The sequence below is a fragment of the Notamacropus eugenii genome, chromosome 5 (assembly GCF_028372415.1).
Source record: "Notamacropus eugenii isolate mMacEug1 chromosome 5, mMacEug1.pri_v2, whole genome shotgun sequence".
Taxonomy (NCBI): domain Eukaryota; kingdom Metazoa; phylum Chordata; class Mammalia; order Diprotodontia; family Macropodidae; genus Notamacropus; species Notamacropus eugenii.
In genome coordinates, this window is record NC_092876.1 from 258,380,996 (window position 1) to 258,402,503 (window position 21,508).

The following is a 21,508-nucleotide window of genomic DNA, read 5'->3' on the forward strand; positions in this document are numbered from 1 at the left end:
TTAATCTCAGTGTCTAGACAATGCTCAGAGACAAAATTTTGTAAGGTTTGTACCATGAATCGTGATATCGTATGATACATTACTGCTGTGAAAGCCATTATTATTGTTGTTGTTGTTTTTTTTATTTTTATTTTCAAAGTAGGAGGGCCTCTTTTGGAGAGCATCTTTACCTTGGACCTGATTCAGACTCATAAGTCTTCATATAACTTGCCATTACAGGTCTGAACAGGTTGAATGCCCAAAGCGGTGATTTGGAAGGTTCTCTTTTTCCCTCACCTGTCCAAATCCTACTACTATTCATTTTGTCATAGGTTTTACTTTTTAAAGATAACATATTTAATAAAGTTAACTTTTTTTTTTTAGTAAAACTGGAAATAGTTATGAAAATATCATGAAAAAGAAGTATTATATTTTCATGCATTGATATATATATATATATATATATTTGTAATCATAAGCTGTTTATTTGTAGGATTTACCTGACTGTTGAAAATCTTAAATTTTCGTTTAGTAGGAGCACAACCACAAAATTTCCCCATTGATCTTATAGAGCAAGAGCCAAAAAATTAAGAAAATATTCAATCTTTAAAGAAAAAAAGAGAATGAAATAATGAGGATACTTTTGTGAATAGGACTCTAAACATTTATAGTTTAAAAAAGAAACTTTGCTGGGGCTTAAAGGCTTTATCTTGTATCTTTCAGTATTACCAATACTATTTCCAAGATAATCCTTTAAAAATACTCATGATTGTTGGGTTTCATTTGTTTCATACCATTACTGATTCTTGATATTCAAGCATTTTAGAAGTTAGTGTATGTTTTTCTTTGTTGGCATCATTGACATTTCATTTGAAATGTACATTTCTACAAATACTTTGTTTTTTAGCATAAATGTTGTGCATTTTGCTTGAGTATTTAGATTTAAAACATTTGTCTTATTTAGCCTCTTTTTCATTGCTTTGTATATTTAATTTACCTTTTGTTTCCAGCATGCATATTTTTTGTATTGTATAATAAATTTATTTTAAGCTGATTTTATTGTTTTGAAAGTGTTTTTGATGAAAACAGCTCCAACTATTTATACAGATATTATGTTGGAGGTTTTTAATTTTGAAAAGAAAATTATCCGCTATAAAAATATCACCAAAAGTATTGAACACTTTTTATTATGACTGCTGTGAAGAGAAACTGGAAATACTTAAAGGTGCATCAGTTGCTTTATTTTTTCTGCAGTTGGGGTTGTTGGGAAATTTTTTTTTGTTTTCATTTTGCTTTTGTTTGTTTTTTATTCGTTGTACTAGAAGCATTTTAATAAAGATTTTCTTTGAGGGTTTTTCTTTGGGGGGGGCGGTGTCCATTTAGTAGTATTAATTCTCTCCTCCACCCAAAAACCAAAACAAGCCATTGGTAGGAAAGTAAATGTTCAATTAAATTACTTTCTGCATTCTGAGAAGAGAGTATTATTCTGAAATAATTCTAAGTTTTTATTAATACACGTCCCTGAGTTTATTTTACAACCTACAGAGTAGGGAAAATGTATTGCTCAGTTCAGTGAAGAATGAGTTTAGGTCTTGGAGCTGACATACCATATTATACTACAGAAGTGTAATTTTAGACTCTTTATATTTTAATTTTAGGATAGTTTCACATTATGGACTAATTTTTTTTTAATTATTTATTAAATTCTTCCCCTGTACTGTTCTTGTTTGTGTTTTTCCTTATGATCTTCCTCAGAAGAAGGCCCAAGGCCTTCCTCAATGGTGTTTAATATGTAGAATTTAACTTCAGAATAGGTTAAGGAACACTCAGATTGTAGCAGGACACCATGACTTAAATTAACAGGGTGGAAAAACATAGTATTTTTTAAAAGTTATCAGATTAGATGGTGCACATTCAAGATTAGACATTTTCCTTCAGGGGAGGAGCTAATATACATAGTAAATTAGACAGAATTTTACCCCTAATAGTTCATTTTACTTCACCAGTAGGGATTTATGCATTGATTTGTTTTGCCTCCTTGATGACCTTGGAAACCTTGAAGTATGTTTTAAAAACCTTTTTTTTTTTTTTTTTGAGAAATAGATACATTAGCAATTTGTGCCTTTTACAGCATTTGAGTATCTTTGATTCTTTACCTACTGTTTCCAATATGTAAAAAAATTTCCATTTGTAATAAAAACCCAAGTTGGGCAAAACTTGGAGCGAAACTATAATTTGGATTTTGGTCTACTAGCTTCACCATAGACCATTTTGCAATACAATTTAGATGAAGTCTTCCAATGCAATTTTAATAGCTTTTCTTAAAAGTGTAATTTTTTTCTTTATACATACAATTAGAAAATGTAACAAGAAGTTTTTATTTGTATCCTCATTTGTATGCTTTATTTGTTTGCAAGGCAGTGGAAATGTTCATTTCTACTATTGCATTGAAAATAGAAGATTCATTTTACTGTGAATTCTGTATTATGAAATACATCAACTTGAGGAAACGTTTTATTGTCACAAATAGACATTTTTATAAAACATTGTCAATGTTTGTATTATTAATCTGAAGAACTGATATTTTCAGAGCTACTGTTTTGCCAAAATAGCAAATAGTGTTATTATTAAGCTCAGTTCAGAAATATAAATTTCATTTATTTCTGTGCCAGGATATAAGCTAAAAAGTATCATGTGGAAAAAGAGAATTTGATTATGTTTTTTTAAACCTTTTTTTGGTATGAGTAATAGAAAACACAAACTTTTCTAAAAAGTAGGTTTTATATAAGCTTCATATGGCTTCATGTTGATGAACTTCATGTCCTTGACACCATAATCTTTTGATTTTTTTGTATTGTAATTGCCAGAAACTGAACACATATTTTTTTAAGTTGTAAGTTTATAATATTGTTTTTCCCATGAGCTTCTAGGTGGTAACTTCTGCCAATATAACATTATCTTAATAGTTTACCTTGAATTTTAAAAGCCTCCTGATGTGCTATGATTGAGTCAAAAGAAAATGGTCTTGGTGAGCACTTGGACTGAATTTTAGATTGTTCATTGCACTTCTCCATATAAATTATCATATCAGTTAGATAAATAGTATCAACTTCTTTCAAAATGCAATATTCTATAATTCTGAAATTTTTGTTACTGAAATTAAATGACACCATTGTTTGAGGCAAGGAACAAAATACGTAAAATGTCTTGTAAAATACTTGTTAATAGTAATACTGCAGAAATGACACCTGCATTAAACGTATGCATCTAAAAGACATTATGGAAAGAAAAAAATGATCAGAAATCATTTTTTCATCTTTACATTATGCTGTCAATATTTTTAATAACTAAGTGCCTATGAACTGTCAGCTCAATTTAGAAATTTAAAAAGAAGCCTTATTTTCATTTATTCTCAAAAACAGCCAGATAGACTAACTTCCTTTCTAAAGTGAGTCCGCAACCTTTTTGTGCTGTTGGTTTGGATTTTTATTTGTAGAATCACAGAGATTTGAACCAGAGACTAAGACCACCAAATCCAGTCACTCTTATTTTATTCAGTAGGGAGTTAACATCTGTATCCATTGAATTGACTTCTAATTTTGAATTTCTCAAACACCAATCAAGTGCAATAAATAGCTTTATTTTATATATGTGTTTCTTTTAAAAGTATTTTCGATTAAAAGAACAGGCACAATAAACAGAAGCCAGTCTGAAGGCAGGCACATTAGTTGTAGGGTTTGATCAACCTTTCTGAGATTAGTAAGCTCTAGTTCATTTTTTCCACAGTTATAAAAGGTAATTTCTCCTTAATTTTGGAAGCAGATGAAATATCACCCTTAAACCTTTGAAAGTCAGTCCTGGGCCATTAATGACACAAAAAATAAATGTCACACCAACTGTTTATAAAAACAACCTACTTGGGGGCGGGGGGGGTCAGGCAAAAGATAATTAAGGAAGTGACTGAGAAAAAGGCTTTTACAAAAGTTGGAAAAATGTTTTCTAAGTTTATTTTACTTCTCAGGCTCTCTAAAAACTTACTGGAATTGCTTGGCTTCAAAATAAACAGACATTAGCAGTTCGTATTTTAAATATGAACATTTAATACATATTTAAAACAAAGGTTTTAGTGCTTGATTTTAATCCTCATACATCCTTTTAAGTTTGATAAATCACAATATGTTTTAATTTTAATGTTTTAAGCTGCTGTTAGAGCTTTTAAAATTAATTCTAGCTAGTGCTATCCCCAAATTTAGCAAATTGAATAGTGCCTGAAAGTATCCATGTGACACAAAAATTAAGCCTCTTATTTTGAATTTCCCATTCTGTAAAATGATGTTGGGGCAGCTAGGTGGTGAGTCAGGAGGACCTGAGTTCACATGCAACCTCAGATGCTTACTAGCTTGTATGACTGAGTGAGTCACTTAACTCTGATTAACTCACACCCCCCAAAAAATTATTAAGTATACTTTGGGAACTTGAGCCAAAATTTATTTAGCTCTATTCCACCATGTTCTCATTGAGCAAAACACTGTCTTAACCCAAACTTTTAACAATAATCTGGGAGCAAAGTAAACTAGGGAATCATATAACCTACCCAACAAAAATTTTCCCTTTAATGTGTCTTCATTTTAACAACCCAGGAATTTAACATAATTCTTTTATTTTACAACAGCTTTATTTTTTTTGAAAAAATCTAAGATAATAAAGACTAACATTTCTGATTTTACTTTTCATTGAAATTTCTTAATACAGCCTTGGGTACATTTGGATTTGGCCATGTGTCCAAGGCTTAAATGCAATGTCTGTATTTTAAATAAAGGAATGAACTAAATGATTGGCTATTGTTGATTATAATCATTTAAATAGGTAGGAGTGAACTGAAATAAAAATAAACTATTACAATTAATGTAAATGCTACACATTTTCTGTACCATGAAATTGAAAGGCAACTAAAATAATGAACGCTTTTGTTAAACTAATTACACTGATAAACCCTCCTTTTTTGTTCTTTAACCTGTTCTATTGACCTGTTTGGCAGAAAGATAAGATTGACTTTTTACTTAGCTGCAAAAAAATTGTTCCATTGAAGAGAAAAGGCAGAGGTGTTGAGACTGTCAACCGTTTTTAATGTTTTAATCTTAGCTTTTCAAAATAGCTAGTTTTGTACTCAGTGTTTTCCCCTCATTTCCATGAGCATCTATAAGTACTGAGTCAATACTGGCATTTCTTTTTCTATCCTCATATCTCCATTCTTCCAACCCCCTAATTCTCTCTTCCCCATTCATTGATTGCCTTTCAGTTTAGTGTTGACTTTTTACACATATAATATCTTGCAGTTATGTAACTGGATATTATGAACAAAACATTTCTAAGTGCAATATTTTTACCTTACCAGTCAAATGTTGATGGCTTTATTCAATGCCTCATTTAAGTAAGCTAGAAATTAAATTCCCTAATGAACTTTAAACATGAAGCAATCATACCAATCCTAATTAGTTTTGAAAGCTTTAGTTTATTCCTTAAATTCCTGGCCCTGGATTCAGGAGGACCTGAGTTCAAATCTGTCTTCACAATTTGTGATGTTGGGCATGCCACTTAATCCCAACTGCCTTCCAAAAAAATTACACTGACCTTAACACAGGTTTTTATATGCCTATGTACAACCTTACATTCTGTGGTTTGTAAATGGAGTAGCGTTTTGCAAATATTTTGGTTTTTTAGCCTCTATTATGAGCTTGAAACCCAGAGGAAAATATTCTCACCACAGACAGAAGATTTCACCTGATTGTGCTCTTTCCTACCCCATTATCAAAGGCCACTGTTTGGTGGAAGATCAACCAGTTCTGAAGAGATTTCCCTATTTCTTGTTTATGTTCTTGCTGGGTTTTAGCTACTTATAGCAAGCAGTATGTGTGGAATGTACTAATTCTAGGAGCTACTGTGGAGAATCAAAACATTAATGGCATAGTTTTCAATGGAATTGATAATTACATAATGCATCTACTCGTGTGTATTGCAAAGTACTGCTGACTAGATTCACTTGAGCTCTGGTTCCCATTTCTCCCCTCTCTTTGTAGTGGATCTCAGTCTAATGGTATATCCATTTGTGTGACATTAATGATATGTTTTTACTGCATATTTCTTTGCAAAATTAATTCCTCTCTAAATTACATTTATACATATCTATTAGGAGCAAGAAATTGGTCAGAGGTTTGCCAACTCATGTTAAACTGTAGCGAATATTTGAACTTTTCATTTGTAGTTAGGCCAATTAGTGGCTAATAATCTTTCCTTTGACAGCAAGTGTTCAGTGTTTGCTTTCCCAGTGACACTGAAGAAGCATGTGGGACCCCACAAAACACAGTACACTGGAGCATAAAGAACATTGCCTCTAGAATTAGGATGGGGGTTCCCATCTCACCTGATAACATCTGTGTGAACTTGGCATGTTACAACCTCTCCAGGCTGCAATTTCTAAATCTGTAAAATGAAAAACTAGATAGCACATTGATGTTTCTTCATGCTCTACATCTATGGATCATACATTTATATCCTGACTCGAGTCATGAATTGAAGGGATCAGTAGTTACAGAAGATCTGAAAAGTCTGTTTAGTTCTTTCACTTGACTGAGTAAAGTGCACTTAGAGTGACAGGGCTGAACTGGGCAGTTAGTTTAGCTAGTTTATCCTTTGTAGCAAGAAAATGCTGACTACAGATGCATCCTTACTTACCCTTCCAGTTGCCAAGGGAACTAGAACCTGATTTTTTAAGAAGTCCCTCCTCTTTTATATCTGCTTAATAAATAACAAATATACCTTGCGAGAATGTAGGGTTTGGGGGGGGCAAAACCATTAGATCTAGGAACTACAGTTGGTTTAAAATTTTTTTAAGGTAGGATTTTGTTTGCTTCTTCCAAGTAAAACATTTGTTACTATTGCTTCATAAAATAATTTACATCTTAAAAGTTGTTATGCTTTTGTGAGGTAATTTACTCTTTGATGGCTAAAGAAGTTATCCCCTAGCAGCCAGGCTCATCCATCAGACTAATAATGAGGCCCTGCATACTTAATTTAGGCTGGTCCCTGGAGAGCAGATGCAGCCTATTCAGACTATGCGCAAGGCCTTTCCAGCTTATTAGAACCCACTACAGCTTTGTTCCTTGCTGCAGGGCCTTCCCTTCCCAACACTGAAGCCTTAGAGGGCTGACACTTGCTGGATGCTTGTATGCTGACCATAAAGACAATTTTAAGGGTAATTGCTTTTAGTGCCCAATTTATTCCTGCCCCCAGTCAAACATGAAAATTTTAAAAGATATTGCATTTAAACTTAAAAGGAATCCTGATTGTAGGCATCTCACCTGTGCAGATGAAAGCCATTCTATATTTCAATATATTCATCCTCAGCTATTGCAAAAAAATAAAAATAAAAACCAGGGATGGGGTGAGGGAGGCATCACTGAATAACCAATCACCTGGTGAAATCTTAGTAACTTGACTAGTCTGAAGGCAGACTTGCTGCACCTGCACTAAAAAGTTTTTACAGTTTGACAAAGGTCAGACTTCTGCCTGTAACTTTTAAGAACCCAAAGTCACTTGGCACACCATGCTTCTAAATCCCAGTACTTTGAGGAAAAAATAAAAATAGGGACATCATTTTTTCCCTCTCCAGATTTCCTCTCCTCCCCCACCCTGCATATTCTCTCCTCCTTTTGTTAGATGAGGTTCACAATTAAAATTGTTTTTCTACAGAACTAAAAATAAGTTTCCATGTTTTTAATAATCATAATCTACCATCTTGTTTCTGCCTTGCAAAACATCTGCATCTATTAAGAAATGCAGTTGCGAAGTTAATGTATAATCTTGTACACAATGAAAAAGGAAAAGTGACTTACAAAGGGAATAAGGGAAGTACTAGGATTGGAACAGTCCCAGAACATGAGATGTTATAAAACCACTGATAAAATGTAGGCTCAAAAACCACAATTCTGCAAGTACCTATGCCCATATGCTATTGTACAGACAATTTTCTCTTGGTAAGATAATTCTTTGGACCTCGTTAATCCCTATGGAAGTGCCATTCACAGTGGCAGGGGTAAAAGCACAAGATGGAACGAAGATGGCAAATGAAAGGGAAAGCTAGATGTGTTGAAACCATGTCTAGACAACAGCCACCTGGAAAAAGTTTTATGTTAACTTTAAAATTTTGCTTTGGAAGATCTACTTTTTCCTCTTTCATTTGGGCCTAACACTGATTCTGCAAGTTTAGTGAAGCAATTTGAGAGCCCTAATACTAAATAAAGATGTAATGGTTAATTTCTAATCAGTAATAAAGGGAGAGATACTTCTGAAGGTTGCAGCACCCTTTTAAAGCATTTGCTGGTAGCATAATATGAGCCACTAAGAGATAAGAGATGTTTACCTCTGCTGATGTTTCAACAGTTATATTTGCCCTTACCGACAGGAACTCAGAATCTACGCTTCACTTTTAGAGCTTTAAAGGCAAATAAAGATTAAAAGCTTATTTGTTTCCAACTTCCCATCTGTTCTTTAGTACGTAAATGTATGAACACCAGTCATTTGATTTTTTCTTGCCTTCTCATTCATCTTAAAAAACATATACTACCATCATCCTACCACCACCCCAAAAAGGTTTTGATTACTCCTCAATTTAAAAATAAAAGTATCTTCTATACCAATAAGAATTCTTAGGGGCTCTTCTGCTTAAATGATACTTTAACTTGACCCTTCTACATATTTCACATTGACACTATGAAGTGAGATTTTAAGATTTTGTTATGAAATACTTCAGCCCTGGTATAATTGCTTATGCATGTTTAAAGGAATTTGCTCTGGATGAGATGTTAGGGAGTCGTTCCAGACCAGTGCTTTCTATTTAGGTTTGCAGAAACAAGCAGGGCAGGAGAGTCATTTAGTAGTTGGGACCTGGGGTGCCATATTTGTACTCATGACACTGACTTTCTCAAAACTACAGTTTGAATGCCAAGTTAAGCCTAATTCTATGTGTTCATGAGTGGTCATCCTCTGTTCTGATTCTGACCTCTGTGGTTTAATGGTAAATTGAAATATTCCAAATCTACTATTAACTTAAGGAATTTTAAAATTGGATACTTAAATAAAACCAAACCTACATACCTCCAATAGTGGAGACTTGTTTCAACAAATATCAGGTGATGTCTATTTCAGGTCCCATTTTCTGAAATAAATAGTCAAACAAGCATTTTTTAGCTCAAGTACATTAATTGTATTGTTTGATAGATGGCAAATTCTTCCTCCCTGAAAAATACAGTTTTAAGAATTTGCCTCCATGTTAAATTCAGGATCTGGTCATGAAATAGCAGAAAATCCTATAAAGGATTTTCTCTAATCAGGCGATTTAGTTGTTTGGGGTTCTGTTTTACGCTTTTATAGTATGTGTTTATCCAGGCTGTGGCCAGTGGCCAACTCCTACTTACTAAGCTGTAGTGAAAACCTCTCTTAGAAGTTGCTGACTTGCACTTAGTAGAGAGAATTTCCTCGTTCATGAGTTCCCTATACAAATGAAACCACAGGTCCAATCCCTATATCTTATAGGATACGTTGTGATGTCTAGAAAGCTTTAGAAATTTATGATAGTCTTAGTTTATTTCAAATGAGTTTGTTAAGGTTTTATTTTTAAAAGCACATTTACATGGGTGTTAGCTGTTCATTAATAAATGAAAGGACTTCTAAATTACCTTTGGGTTCATATAAACTTTCTAAAAATAATGGTATGCATAACATTACAAGTTTTTGCTAAGTATTTTTTTCTTATGGTAATCTTTTAAGGCAGACAGTAGATAGTGGAAGCTACTTTTTTTTGGGTCTGGGCCAGTAATTTTAGCATAAGGTACTTTACTCCCTGTGTGGAAATTTACTAGCCTTAGTAAACTTGGCCACTGAAAGGTTACAGAGATTATGTGTATCAAAGGCAGAGCTTGAAGATTCTAAGGCTGATTCTCTCCACAGTGCTCTGCTGTTTCTCATCTCCATCTTGTAAGACAAAAGACTCAGACTAAGGAATTTAAAACTTAGTTTTCTAATATTGAGTAATGGGTGTTTTTTTATACACAACACAGGGTTACATGAGATTTTTTTAAGTCTTGTCAGATGGGGCAGTTGGGCACCCAGACATTGACCATTGTTAACAAAAAGCATTTTCCCTTCAGTTTTATTAACACTTTAAATAATGGAGGGAAGAGAGATTAAGGAGGGTTTAATCAGCCAAAAATATGCATGGTGTCATGTTGTGGAACATGCCACTTATCTGAGAAGCCTTCATTTACATTCTTTACATCTTCAATTTGACTTAGGATAGTGATGGTTTATTTAATGGAAAGAAAGAGTGTATCTGTTCCATGTCCACGAATCGCACAGTAAGCCTGAAATGAGAATGGAGTTTATGTAAGGGCAGCAAGATGACATTTCAGTTAACTAACTACCCTTCTGATTAGTCATTTCCTTCCTTAGAAGCCCTGTTTTCCCAAAGCCTGAATTAGCCTTTGTGGGGGAACTGGAACTATTAAGTAAAAGAAGCATCAAATAAGGAATGTTTTTCAAGTTGGGATGTTGGGAGGAATGTGGGATTAAAGGCAATGTTGTTATTATTATTTTAGACTTTCCATAAATGCCTACAGGGACTGAAGCTCAATTAATGTTTAATCCCCTGGTTTCCTTTTATCCCCTGGATAAAGCTTTGAGACTGTATTAAAAAGAGGCTTCGTGCTCTACTGCAGGACTGGGGATCAAGAAACCTGGGTTCTGTTTCCAGCTGCACCACTAATTCCATCTCTGACCTGACCTTGAGCAGGCTCTTAATCTCAATGATAATAATAAATAAAATACCTATAAAATCCTGGGCCTTCCTACTTAACATAACATTTAGAGCTATTTTAAATTCTAATTGAAAAAAAAAAACTACAACAACTTTGCTGCCCTACCAAGAGTAACATTATCTATAAATTAGGAAAATTAATTGATTATAATAATCTATTTTGCCACTTGGGAATTCGGGGGTGGAGGGAGAGAGAGGGGAAGAAGAGACCACAGAGAGCCTTTATAAATCCACACATTTCATATAAAACAAACTAAAAGCTGGATATGTAAAGTGAGCAGTGAAGGGAAATGATACCATGTTTATGACTTGCAAATCAGATGGAAACTCCAGTTTCCAGCCCCACCCAGTGTTTATAGAAGAAAAAGAACTGGGGAGAGGGAGTGTAAATATGGGCTGTTCATAGATAGAAGTTCCGAAAAGAGTTAAATGACCTGGAGTATTTTTTGTTCTACTTTTGTGACTTTGTACAAATACAGCCCTGATAAAGTTTACTGGTTCTGACAAGATCTGTGAAAGGGATTTGATAAGGAAGGTCTGGTCTAGCCATTCTAGTAACTCTCCTAATAAAAAGCTTTCGCACGTTGGGTTTATGGACACAGTGTCTGTCTGCACCAGTAAAATTTATTCCAGGTGCTTATAGAATGTGTAGTTTTGTGTTGTTTTTTTCCCCTTAAAAGAATCATAAATTAAACATTAGGGCTCATAATCTTTGCATTTGGAGTAGACAACTGCTGCAGAAGGGTTTGTATTCCAGAGTACTGAGTAATATTTCAAGTGATTCATCAAATAAGTTCCTAGCTCTAGGCACTGCTGGTAACACTTTGCCTGCTGGACATTGGCATTTATGTCATTTTAAAAGCAAGTCACTAAAATATTCATAAAGGTCCCTTCAGTAATTGGCTTATTAAGGTGACAGGGTTGAACTCCAGCTGGTCACCCCTATGCACACAAGTCCAGTGGTGCAGAGGTTGGTTGAGGATGTATGTACATCTCCAAGATTCCTTCCACCCACCTTTTTGCCCTTCATTTTTACCTATTCCAGAAGATGAGTCAGTTTAGTTATTTGTAACCCACTGACAGACATGGAAGAGAGCCTGATACCCTCTACAGCACATCCCAATATTAGTGTAATATAACTCAAAGTTTCATTTTAAATGAAGCAGAAAAGCCCTCCCCCACCCATCACCTTATAGCTTTTGGCACATATTCCTTTTCAGTGACAAGTCAGCTTCCTTATGCTGTCCTTAAATTTCGGAAGTGCAGTAGCTTCTTGGAGAATTTGGTTTTCAGTGGATTTTTTTTTATTGTCCCTCCCCTCCCCTTTTTATGAGGGAAGTCCTGAGGGATGTTGGTGAGTTTGCTAATACTGCCTCCTACTGTTCTTCCATTTCTTTGCTGGGGATTGGGAACTCTAAGATTGATTTTTAGCCAGCCTTTTATTTTCTGACATAGGCCTTAATTCATTCCATCTTGGAGACAGCCTCAGGAAATAAGAAAGAGGATGTTTTGCTACCATCTTTATGCATCTTGGAGGTTTGTAAGTTGGAGAAGAAAGTAGACCTTAAAAGTAAGATGGGTGTGTTTTGTATGTGTGTACACACGTATACACATTCATAAATTTTACTTACAAGATGTTATTGAGGTTGCCTATTTAATTTACACTATTCATATACATAAGCTGATTAGTGTTTAAGAGCCTGCAAATACCCTCAGTAAGGAATCTGTGACTTAGAATCCATCCAATCCCCTTACTAGGGGACTTATATGGGCCTTACCTATAATTTACAAATGAAGGAATTTATTTACCTGGTAATATTGTTGTGGGACTTTAAAATAAATTATTAATAAGCAAGTGCCTAGATGCTGTAGCAGAAAGCACCTTTACAGTTAAATCTAACTGATTTGGATAGCAGGGTGGGAGAAACCAGATCTAAAGTAGTGAAAAGTTCTTTTTTCAAAGACATGCATCAGAAATGAAGTATGCCAACAAAGCAATAGACTTATTTTTCATGGTTATAGAGGAATACTATTTAGTTGAAATGAGACACTTCCTCCACTGTTTGAATTCTGTCCGCACAAGTGGTCCCTCAAATCTGGAATGTACCTCTTGGAGGGTAATCTCATTCAAATTTGTCTGACTCTTCGTGACCATAGATCAGTACTATCAATGGGGTTTTCTTGGTAAAGATAATGAAATGATTTGCCATTTCTTTCTCTGGTGGATTAAGGCAAACAGAGGCTATGTGACATGCCCAGAGTCACACAACTAGTAAGGATCTGAGGTCATATTTGAACTTGGGACTTCCTGACTAGGCCCAGAGCTCTATCCACTGAGCTGCCTCCATCAAAACCTAGCTTTTATGAAGCCCTTCTTTTACAGTTATTACAGTTATTAGTGAAGTGTGGCTGGGAAGTCAGCCTGGAAAGCAAGAAGACCTGGGTTCAAACCTCATTTCTAACTTATTGGCTGTTTGATCCTGGGCAGATCACTTGTCTCTCAGGGCCATAGGCCATAGACTAAATAAATATAGAGAAGGTGCAGGCCTACGTTATTAAATGAGTTCCTTCATCTGGATGTTCCTAATGAAAATGCAGGCTCAATCCAATCCTTGGCTTTTTATCCTTTATGAAATCACTTTTGTCAGTTTATAAGTATTAACATAATTAAAAATTAACAACCATAACAAGTGCTTACTGTCATATATGTCAAACACTAGTATGCGTTGAGGGGTACAAGGAAAGGTAAAAAACAGCCTCTGCCCTCAAGGGACTTTGTTCTAATCTATTTACTTCATACCTAATTTTGTTGAACCAGAAGTAAATTTAGAAGTCATCTAGTCCAAACCCCTAGTTTTACGGATGAGGAAATCGAGGTTCAAAGAACTACTGTCCAAATCAGCCAAGTGAATGAATAATTGAATTAATCATGGTTTGACTCCTCATGACCCCATTTGGGTTTTTCTTGACAGATACTGGAGTGGTTGCCATTTCCTTCCCCAGCTCATTTTACAGATGAGGAAACTGAGGCAAACAGGGTACTAAGTGACTTGCCCAGGGTCACACAGCTAGTAAGTGTCTGAGGCTAGATTTGAACTCATGAAGATGAGCCTTCCTGACTTCAGACCTGGCATTCTATCGTGTCACCTAGCTGCCATAACAATCTTTGTTAAAAGTCCTTTTAGCTTTGTTGTTAGAATGGAAGCACTTTAAGGGCAGTGAGCATTGTATGTTTGGCTTTGGATTCCTATCTCTTAGCCCTGTGCCTTCTTGTGTATAGAAAGCAGATAATTAATACTTGTTTATTGAACTGAAATAGCTTGTCCCTCAAAGTAGATTTTATAGTTCAATAATAATGTTAGAAGTTAAACTTGATCCTAGTCACCATATGGTAAAAATGACACAAGTGGAGCCTGTGTTCCTACATTGAACTAAACAAAGTGTTGAAATAACGGGAGATGGAGAGAATTTGGGGGCGCTAAGATACCCTCAAGATTGTCTAATCTCAGATTCCTAAAATGGTTTAGTTGCAAGGAACTCCTCTAGTCCAACCCTACCTCTGGCCTCCTTCATATTAGAGGTAGAGGTACTAGTCCAGAGAGTCCAGTGATTTTGACTCTGGGTCACAGAGCTAGTCAGTATAGCTAGAACTAGAATCCAATTCTTTTGTCTGTTCAACAAATATTTATCATAGATTTATAGCTGGAACAAGAGATTATAGTGGAAATTGATATGAATCAATGAATAGATTGAAAAGGACCACCCTGTGCCCCAGTTATTATTACTGTGTTCCAAGCAGAATACAGATAGAAAAGTGAAAACAAGAAAACTGCATTTTGATAGAGGGAGAAAACATACGTAGGGGAAGTGGTGGTCAAGGAAAGGCACTTGTAGAAACTTACAGAGATGATGAGTGGGATATAAAGAATGCCTTCCAGGAGCAAAAACTGAGTTAAGCAGCAGTTTCAGTACTGGAGGGGGTTAAGATGGTTAAGATGACTGGCGAGGCCTTCCGGGAAAGCAGGGAGTGGGGTAATGCAAGGCTCAAAGTAATGTTTTGATTATCAAGCCATGGTGTACATTTTATAGGATGAATTAGAAAGAGAAGGGCAAGGGTTCGGGGTCCATATGCAGTGACATAGGTCATATTAGGATGGTGGTAGTGGGAACAGGAAAGGATGGGAGGTATACCTACAAGAGGTATTGTGAAGGCATTGCTGGGACTTGATCAGTAATTAAGGATAAAAGAAATGGGAAGAATGAAAAATTACTTCCCAGTTTTAAGCTGGAATGTCTAGAAAGAATGTTGCTACCTCCATTGTAAGGATTAAGTTCAAAGGTGAGAGTACTTTGGAAGTATCAGCTGCCATTACCCTCATCCCAGTGGTGTAGCTTGCACCCTTCCACATTTTGCTCATATTCATTTTTTTGTCCTAAAATTGAAATGGGGAGGAGGAGAGCTATTGATAACAGGCCTTAAGTTTTGGGTATTACTAGGTCTCCAGTGTCCTTTGACAATATAGTTTCAGGATAGGGAACTCTTGTCTGTAGAGAGTTAAGACTAAAGTGACTCTGATTTGAGAAAATTGACAATGAATGGAGAAATTAGAAGAAATAGAATCATTCAAAGGATTTTTGGTTTGCTTTTTTTCCCTTCGAAATAAGGGAGATGTATGAAAGCAAGTGATGGAGCCAGTAGAGAATTGGATGTGGGAGATTAGAGGGAGATAATTGAGATGACAGTGTCAAGCCAGATAGGATTGAGTTAAAGTTATAGCCTTAGGAAGGAAGAGGGTTATTACTTCCTCTAGGATGGAAGAAAGAAGATGGAGGTATTTATATTGGAGGAGAGAAAACTGGTGTAATTTTAGGCTCGTTAAAGTTGAGGGTGAGGTCATCAGGAGAGAGTGCTGGATTTGAAGTCAGAGAGCCTGGGTTCAAATCCTGCCCCTGTTATTCCCTGTGTGATTTTAGGCAAGTGACCTATCTTCCTTAATTCTTCCTTTCCTCATTTGTAAAGCAAGGGGATTGGACTAAATGACCTGTTAAAATCCCTCATTAAAGAGCTCTAAATCTGTTGATTTAGTGGACAGAAAGTGGAGAAAAGGGGTGAAGAGTGAAGGGAATAAAGCAGAAATGAAGAAAAGAATTGGATAGCCAGTACAGAGAATCCAGTTTATTAACCAGCATGAATTTATAGTGAACCAAAACAGCATTGTGTCCATGACTTAGCACAGAGCCTGGCACATTGTAGGCATTTAATAAATATTGATTGATCAAGTAATTAATTGACTTTCTACCAATTCTTCTGGTCTGGAATTCAAGAGTAGACACAGTACAGGGGGATGACCAGGGTAGGGTAGAAGTTAAGGAGGTGAGGTATTCTGATGATGTTTATGAAGGTGGACCGTGGAATCGAGGTAGGGCAGAGTGACAGGAAACCTTGGAGAAGTTCTCATTTCAGATTCTTCCCCATCCTAGCTAATGGGCCTGAATGAATTGGGAAATCACACTACCTACTTGTGAAGGGGAGAAATGGTTAGCTCAAGTGAGAGATGGCAGGAAAAGAGATGATGGTTTGGAGGGGTTCTTAGTGATGGAGGATGGGTGGCTATTCATTCTCAATGCATGTGTCACATTAACATTCCAAAAACACAGGTTTGATCATATCCCTTCCAGAAGCAGCTTTGCATTTTTAAGGCAGCCAGGTGGCCCAGTGGGCCCCAGGCCTGGAATCAGGAAGACCTGATTTCAAACACATACTAGCTGTGTTACTTAACCACTGTGCTTCAGTTTCTTTAGCTGTAGAATGGGGATAATAACAGCACCTACCTTCCAGGGTAATTGTGAGGGTCAGATGACATCATATTTGTAGAGAGCTCCTAGCATGTTTGCCTGGCACACCACAAAGTAGGTGCTTAATAAATACTTCTTCTCTTCCCTTTCCATTCCCATCATTCTTGTTGGCATTTAAACCCTCACAATTTGACTTCAATCTGTCTTTCCAGACTGATTTTTTTTTTATCACACTATTTCAGCCAACTGTCCTTGCTGGTCCCTGAACAATGTGTTCATCTCCTGTACCTTTGCATTGGCAGTCCTCTATATGTGAAACACACTCCCTCTTCTATGAATCCCCTGTTTCCTTGGATGCCGCCTCCTACATAAGGCCTTTCCTGGTTCTCCATACCCCTGCCCAGCTGTTAGTGCATTCTTCCCATTTCTGAAATATATACTTTGTGATCTTAACAAATGTACATGTTGTTGGCCCCCAACAGAATGGAAAGTCCCAATGAGCATGACCTGTTTCATTTTTGTCATTTTGTATCCCCAACACCTGGCACCTTGGGCCTTGGTTTCCTTAGAATGTGTGTCTGATAAATGCTCAAATGAACATGGCAGGTGGTACTAACGGTCAATGGAGTGAGGAGAGTACAGGACTGTGGGGTTAGAAGGGTTGTCTACATGGATGCTAAATTCACAGAGAACAACAGGTTGCTAAAGTTTTTTGTTTGTATCACTTTTAACTATATAAATACTGCATATAGCTGCGAAATAGATGCTCTACTCTCAGAACTGAATTAGTGGCCCACATTTTTCTTGGAGTTGGAATAGGAGTAGTGATGGTGGGAAGCAGTGTTTCCCCTCTGTTTTGCCCTTGATCATCTCAAACCAGACATTATCCATTCATCAGAGTTCTGTTTCCTGGCACTTAGGAACTACCTCAACCCCTTCAACAGAGGCAGTCCTACACCTTAAGCACAGAACCAAACATGATACTTGCAGCCACTTCCCATCTGTTTGTGGGGAAAATTTAAGGTGAATTTCTTTTTTGGTTACAATTCCAAAAGGAGCTAATGGTTCTAGTGATGGTGGTGATTTCTGGCAGGGTATTGGACCAGAGGTACTCCTACAGGGTGGTGTTCAGCATCCATCTTTAATAGGAGGGGGTGAGCCATTTTCTTTCAACCATTTTCTGAATTGTTAAATATTTAAGAGATATCATGATGCACAAGAAGTAGCCCAAACTTTATTTTCCTCCTCTTTCATCCTACCATATTTTTATAGCATAAGGATTTCTACAGTCTTTTTTTTTAATTCTTATGATTTGTTGCCAGTGTTTGTTGTTTCCATCTTATGTTTCCTTTTGATTCTTAGTATGTTAATTGACCTTTCTTATGCTTTAAAGAGGAAGAACAGGCTGTGCAGACCTGTATTCTGTGACTTGTAATTAGCACAAAACGGTAGGAATGGGGCAAACAAGTCAGTTTCCTTTTTAATTTGGTGCAACTGCTATATATTTAAAATATGTATAATTTACGGACAGCAGCCATATACCCTGCTTTTTATCTTTAGCTGACCCCTGAAATTTATCTTCTTCACAGGTGAAGTCAGTGATAAACCTCTTGTTTGCTGCATATACTGGAGATGTGTCAGCCCTACGAAGGTCAGTTAAAAAAAGGTTGGGAGAGGCTGGCTAGAGAAAGTCTGGTTGATACACATATGCAGCTTAATTCTTAATAAGTGGCCATTTTAAGGAAAGCCAGAAGTCACTTCTTAATTTCTCAACTTGGATAGAAAGGCCGCAGGAAGAATTTCTAAGGGGGCAAAGCTTATGTTAGCCATATTCTTCCAATGTCCCACTTAACAACTGTTGCCCCTAGATGACACCCAGTTTTACTCTTGGGTTTTTCCCATCTCTTTTGATCCATAAAAACTTATGTAGCTTATTTTTTTTCCCTCTGGGGACCTGCTCTTTGTATACTGAGGATAATCTAATAAACTACATTTACGGATACTGATGTACCCAAGTCATTTCCTCACCCAAGTCACGTCTTAACAATGGCTTTCTGGAGATAGATCTGTTTCCCAGAACCCTTGTTGTCCAACAAAGAATGGCTCTTATAATAGTGGCAAAAAAGTGGGCAAGGTGTTTCTATACAAGTAGAGCCTTTCGGTGCCCCTAAAATGCTGTGTTGGCAGCTGACTACTTCAGCTTTGTGTACCCTTGGAAAGCCCATCATTAATAGATGGAAAGGAACCTTTAAGGTCATACAGGTAGTAAAATAGCAGCGTCTGGGTGTGAACCCCGTTCCTTTGGACCCCAAAGTCAGTGGATCTTACTGCCATCATCTGTTTAGGCCTTTCAAAAGGAAAAATACTTGCATTTAATTTCCACTGATGTTTTTGAAATCTCTGATTCACTACTGTTTAGACTGCAGATTTTAAAATGTAGAGTTAGCAAGGTTTTTGTTTGTTTTTGGTTTTTGAATGAGGGAGATTTTTTGGTGTTGATTTCTTGTCCTCCAGAGACTTGAAGGTGCCTGTTGTGCTTCCATTCTTCAGATCTCTGAGTACTTATCATAATGAAGTGTAATTATCTTGTGAGGTGCTCAGTGTTTATACCCCTATGCCAGTCAAGCAAGCTAACAGAGAGAAGCAAGGTAAATTCCCCCAATATGCATGTGAACTAGTTGTCCAGTATCTTGGTTTCCATGTACGTCATTATAGAAGGCATCTGCCCAATTTAGCTAGCCAACAGAATTAAAGAGAAAAGTTTGGGTAAGAAGCTTTTCAGGAGATTTGTAGGTAGGGCAGCAAGCTCTTGATATACTAGACTACTTTTGCAAATGTCACAGGTGAACTAATTTAATGAACGACTATGCTTGTGAATTTTCAGATTTGCTTTGTCGGCTATGGATATGGAACAGCGGGACTATGATTCTCGAACTGCGTTACATGTCGCAGCTGCAGAAGGTACCAACGACTACACCTCTAATTATTTGTCTTTACATTAGCTTTCCGGTAGATCCTAAGGCCTGGCTCTTTTTGTTTTGGGGTTACAGGTCATGTGGAAGTAGTTAAATTTTTGTTGGAAGCCTGCAAAGTGAATCCTTTCCCCAAGGACAGGTGAGCAGTTTACTTCAGCCTCTCCCTTGTAAATATGAAGGTCCCTTTCATTATACTGGTGATGGTTTATTGTCCGTTGTTAAGTGGTGGTGCTTTGTAAATGGACACTCATACCTGCAACCATGTTGTATTTTCCAGCTGGTCTCATAGTCGACAAGTTTCTTGTTTCTGATGTGTAGTGTCTACTTTGAATTTTTCTTTGTTCCCCTTCCTCCCCCCCCCCTATTATTCCCAACACCCAAATTCTTTTTTAGGAAGACTATATAGGTATTTGGATTTTTCAGGCTGCTTAGCCAGTCAGTGTTTAGCATCCTCTTTGTGTAGAACACAATAGTGAGTGTTGTGGAAACAGAAGACTGGTTCCTTGACCTCAAGGACCTTACAAACCTAATGAGGGAAAAAAGATAAACATGTGAACACTTATATAAATGCACTTAGAAGAGATGCATATGAGCAAATGCACAAATAATTAATGGTACAGAACTATATAAATGAGAGATCTTGGAAGTCTTGAGGCTGGATGGTGGGATGCTGGGAAGGCCTTTATGGAAGAGTTCAGTTTTGAACAAAAGGATAAGTATGATTTGGAACAAGGGAAGAAAGAAGACATTCTAAGCAAGAGAAATGATTTATATGGAAGAGGGGCAAGAATGAATAAATAGAATTTGTTTGACCAGAATGGAGGCTTTGAACCACTGGGTAACAAGTAAGATGGCAGCCTCAAGTGATGAAGCAGTTTTCCAAAGGATTCCTAGCTAGTTAATCACAAAGTTGAGTCTCTTGTCCCTTTTGGACAGGGCTTTCTCTAAAATGCTGTACTGCTTGAGTGCTAGTTAATCCACGTAAAACTGTGTACTTTCATTCATTGTATGGTACCTTTAACAGTCCCTTGGGCATTCTAACACTTGAGTCTTTGTGAGCACACCAAAGATAGATAATGGAACTCTGCTTTTGGAAGGAAGTAGCTTCATTAGCAGCCATGGACCAGGCCCAGGTTTAGGGGCATCTTAATTTAGATTTATTTTGGTGTACTCTAAACCTTTCTTGTTCGGGAGGATTCCCTGGCAGCCTGGATGACCACAGATCTCACCCAGTTTTCCAGGTGTGCTCCAGTTTTGACTCAAGAACCCAAAGTTGGATGTGGGGAACGTAAATCTGGAATGTCACTTAATGTTGGTATTCAGGGTTTAGCTATTTATTCACTGCGTTACTGACATTTATATAATACCTTAAGGTTTACAAAGCATCCTCACAATCACCTTGTGAGGTAGGTAATGCTGCTAGTATCATTACTATTTTATAGATGAGGAAATGGAATCTTAAAGACTTTGAATGACTTGCCCCAAATCACAGAGCTAATTAGTATCCGTGGTAATATTTGAGCCCAGGGCTTTAGATATGTTTTCAAATATACCATTCTGACTTTTCTAGCTACTTTTCATAAATAAATAGGTTTTTAATATGTAGAAAGGGATGGCACTCATCCCAAAGAGAGAAAAAAATGCACACACAGAAACAGAAGTGGGAGCAAGGCTCAGCTGATTTTCAAGAGTAACTGTCAGCTGCCATCATTAGTATCATCATCATGAATCTACACTTAACTCATTTGAGTGACCTCACCTTTAGCATTCTTTAAAATGCAAATTATCTGGTTAGGAACACAGTGATCTTTGCCCCTCAGTCTTAAACTTTATCCTTTAAAATAAAAATTTAAAAACCCCTTCAGAATCTCTGAATGAATCAGCAGAT

General features: G+C 36.6%; 1 protein-coding gene across 2 annotated transcripts in view; it reads left to right on the forward strand.

Annotated features, from left to right (window-relative positions):
* GLS (glutaminase) overlaps positions 1-21,508 on the forward strand; it is an 80,255-nt gene that overhangs the window by 54,844 nt on the left and 3,903 nt on the right. Inside the window, exons 15-17 of one of the 2 annotated variants that reach the window (XM_072612693.1) lie at positions 18,235-18,296; positions 19,530-19,606; positions 19,696-19,759. In XM_072612693.1, the coding sequence (XP_072468794.1) occupies positions 18,235-18,296; positions 19,530-19,606; positions 19,696-19,759 (203 nt within the window). The remainder of the gene's footprint in view (positions 1-18,234; positions 18,297-19,529; positions 19,607-19,695; positions 19,760-21,508) is intronic. The other variant, XM_072612694.1, reaches the window with a different exon arrangement.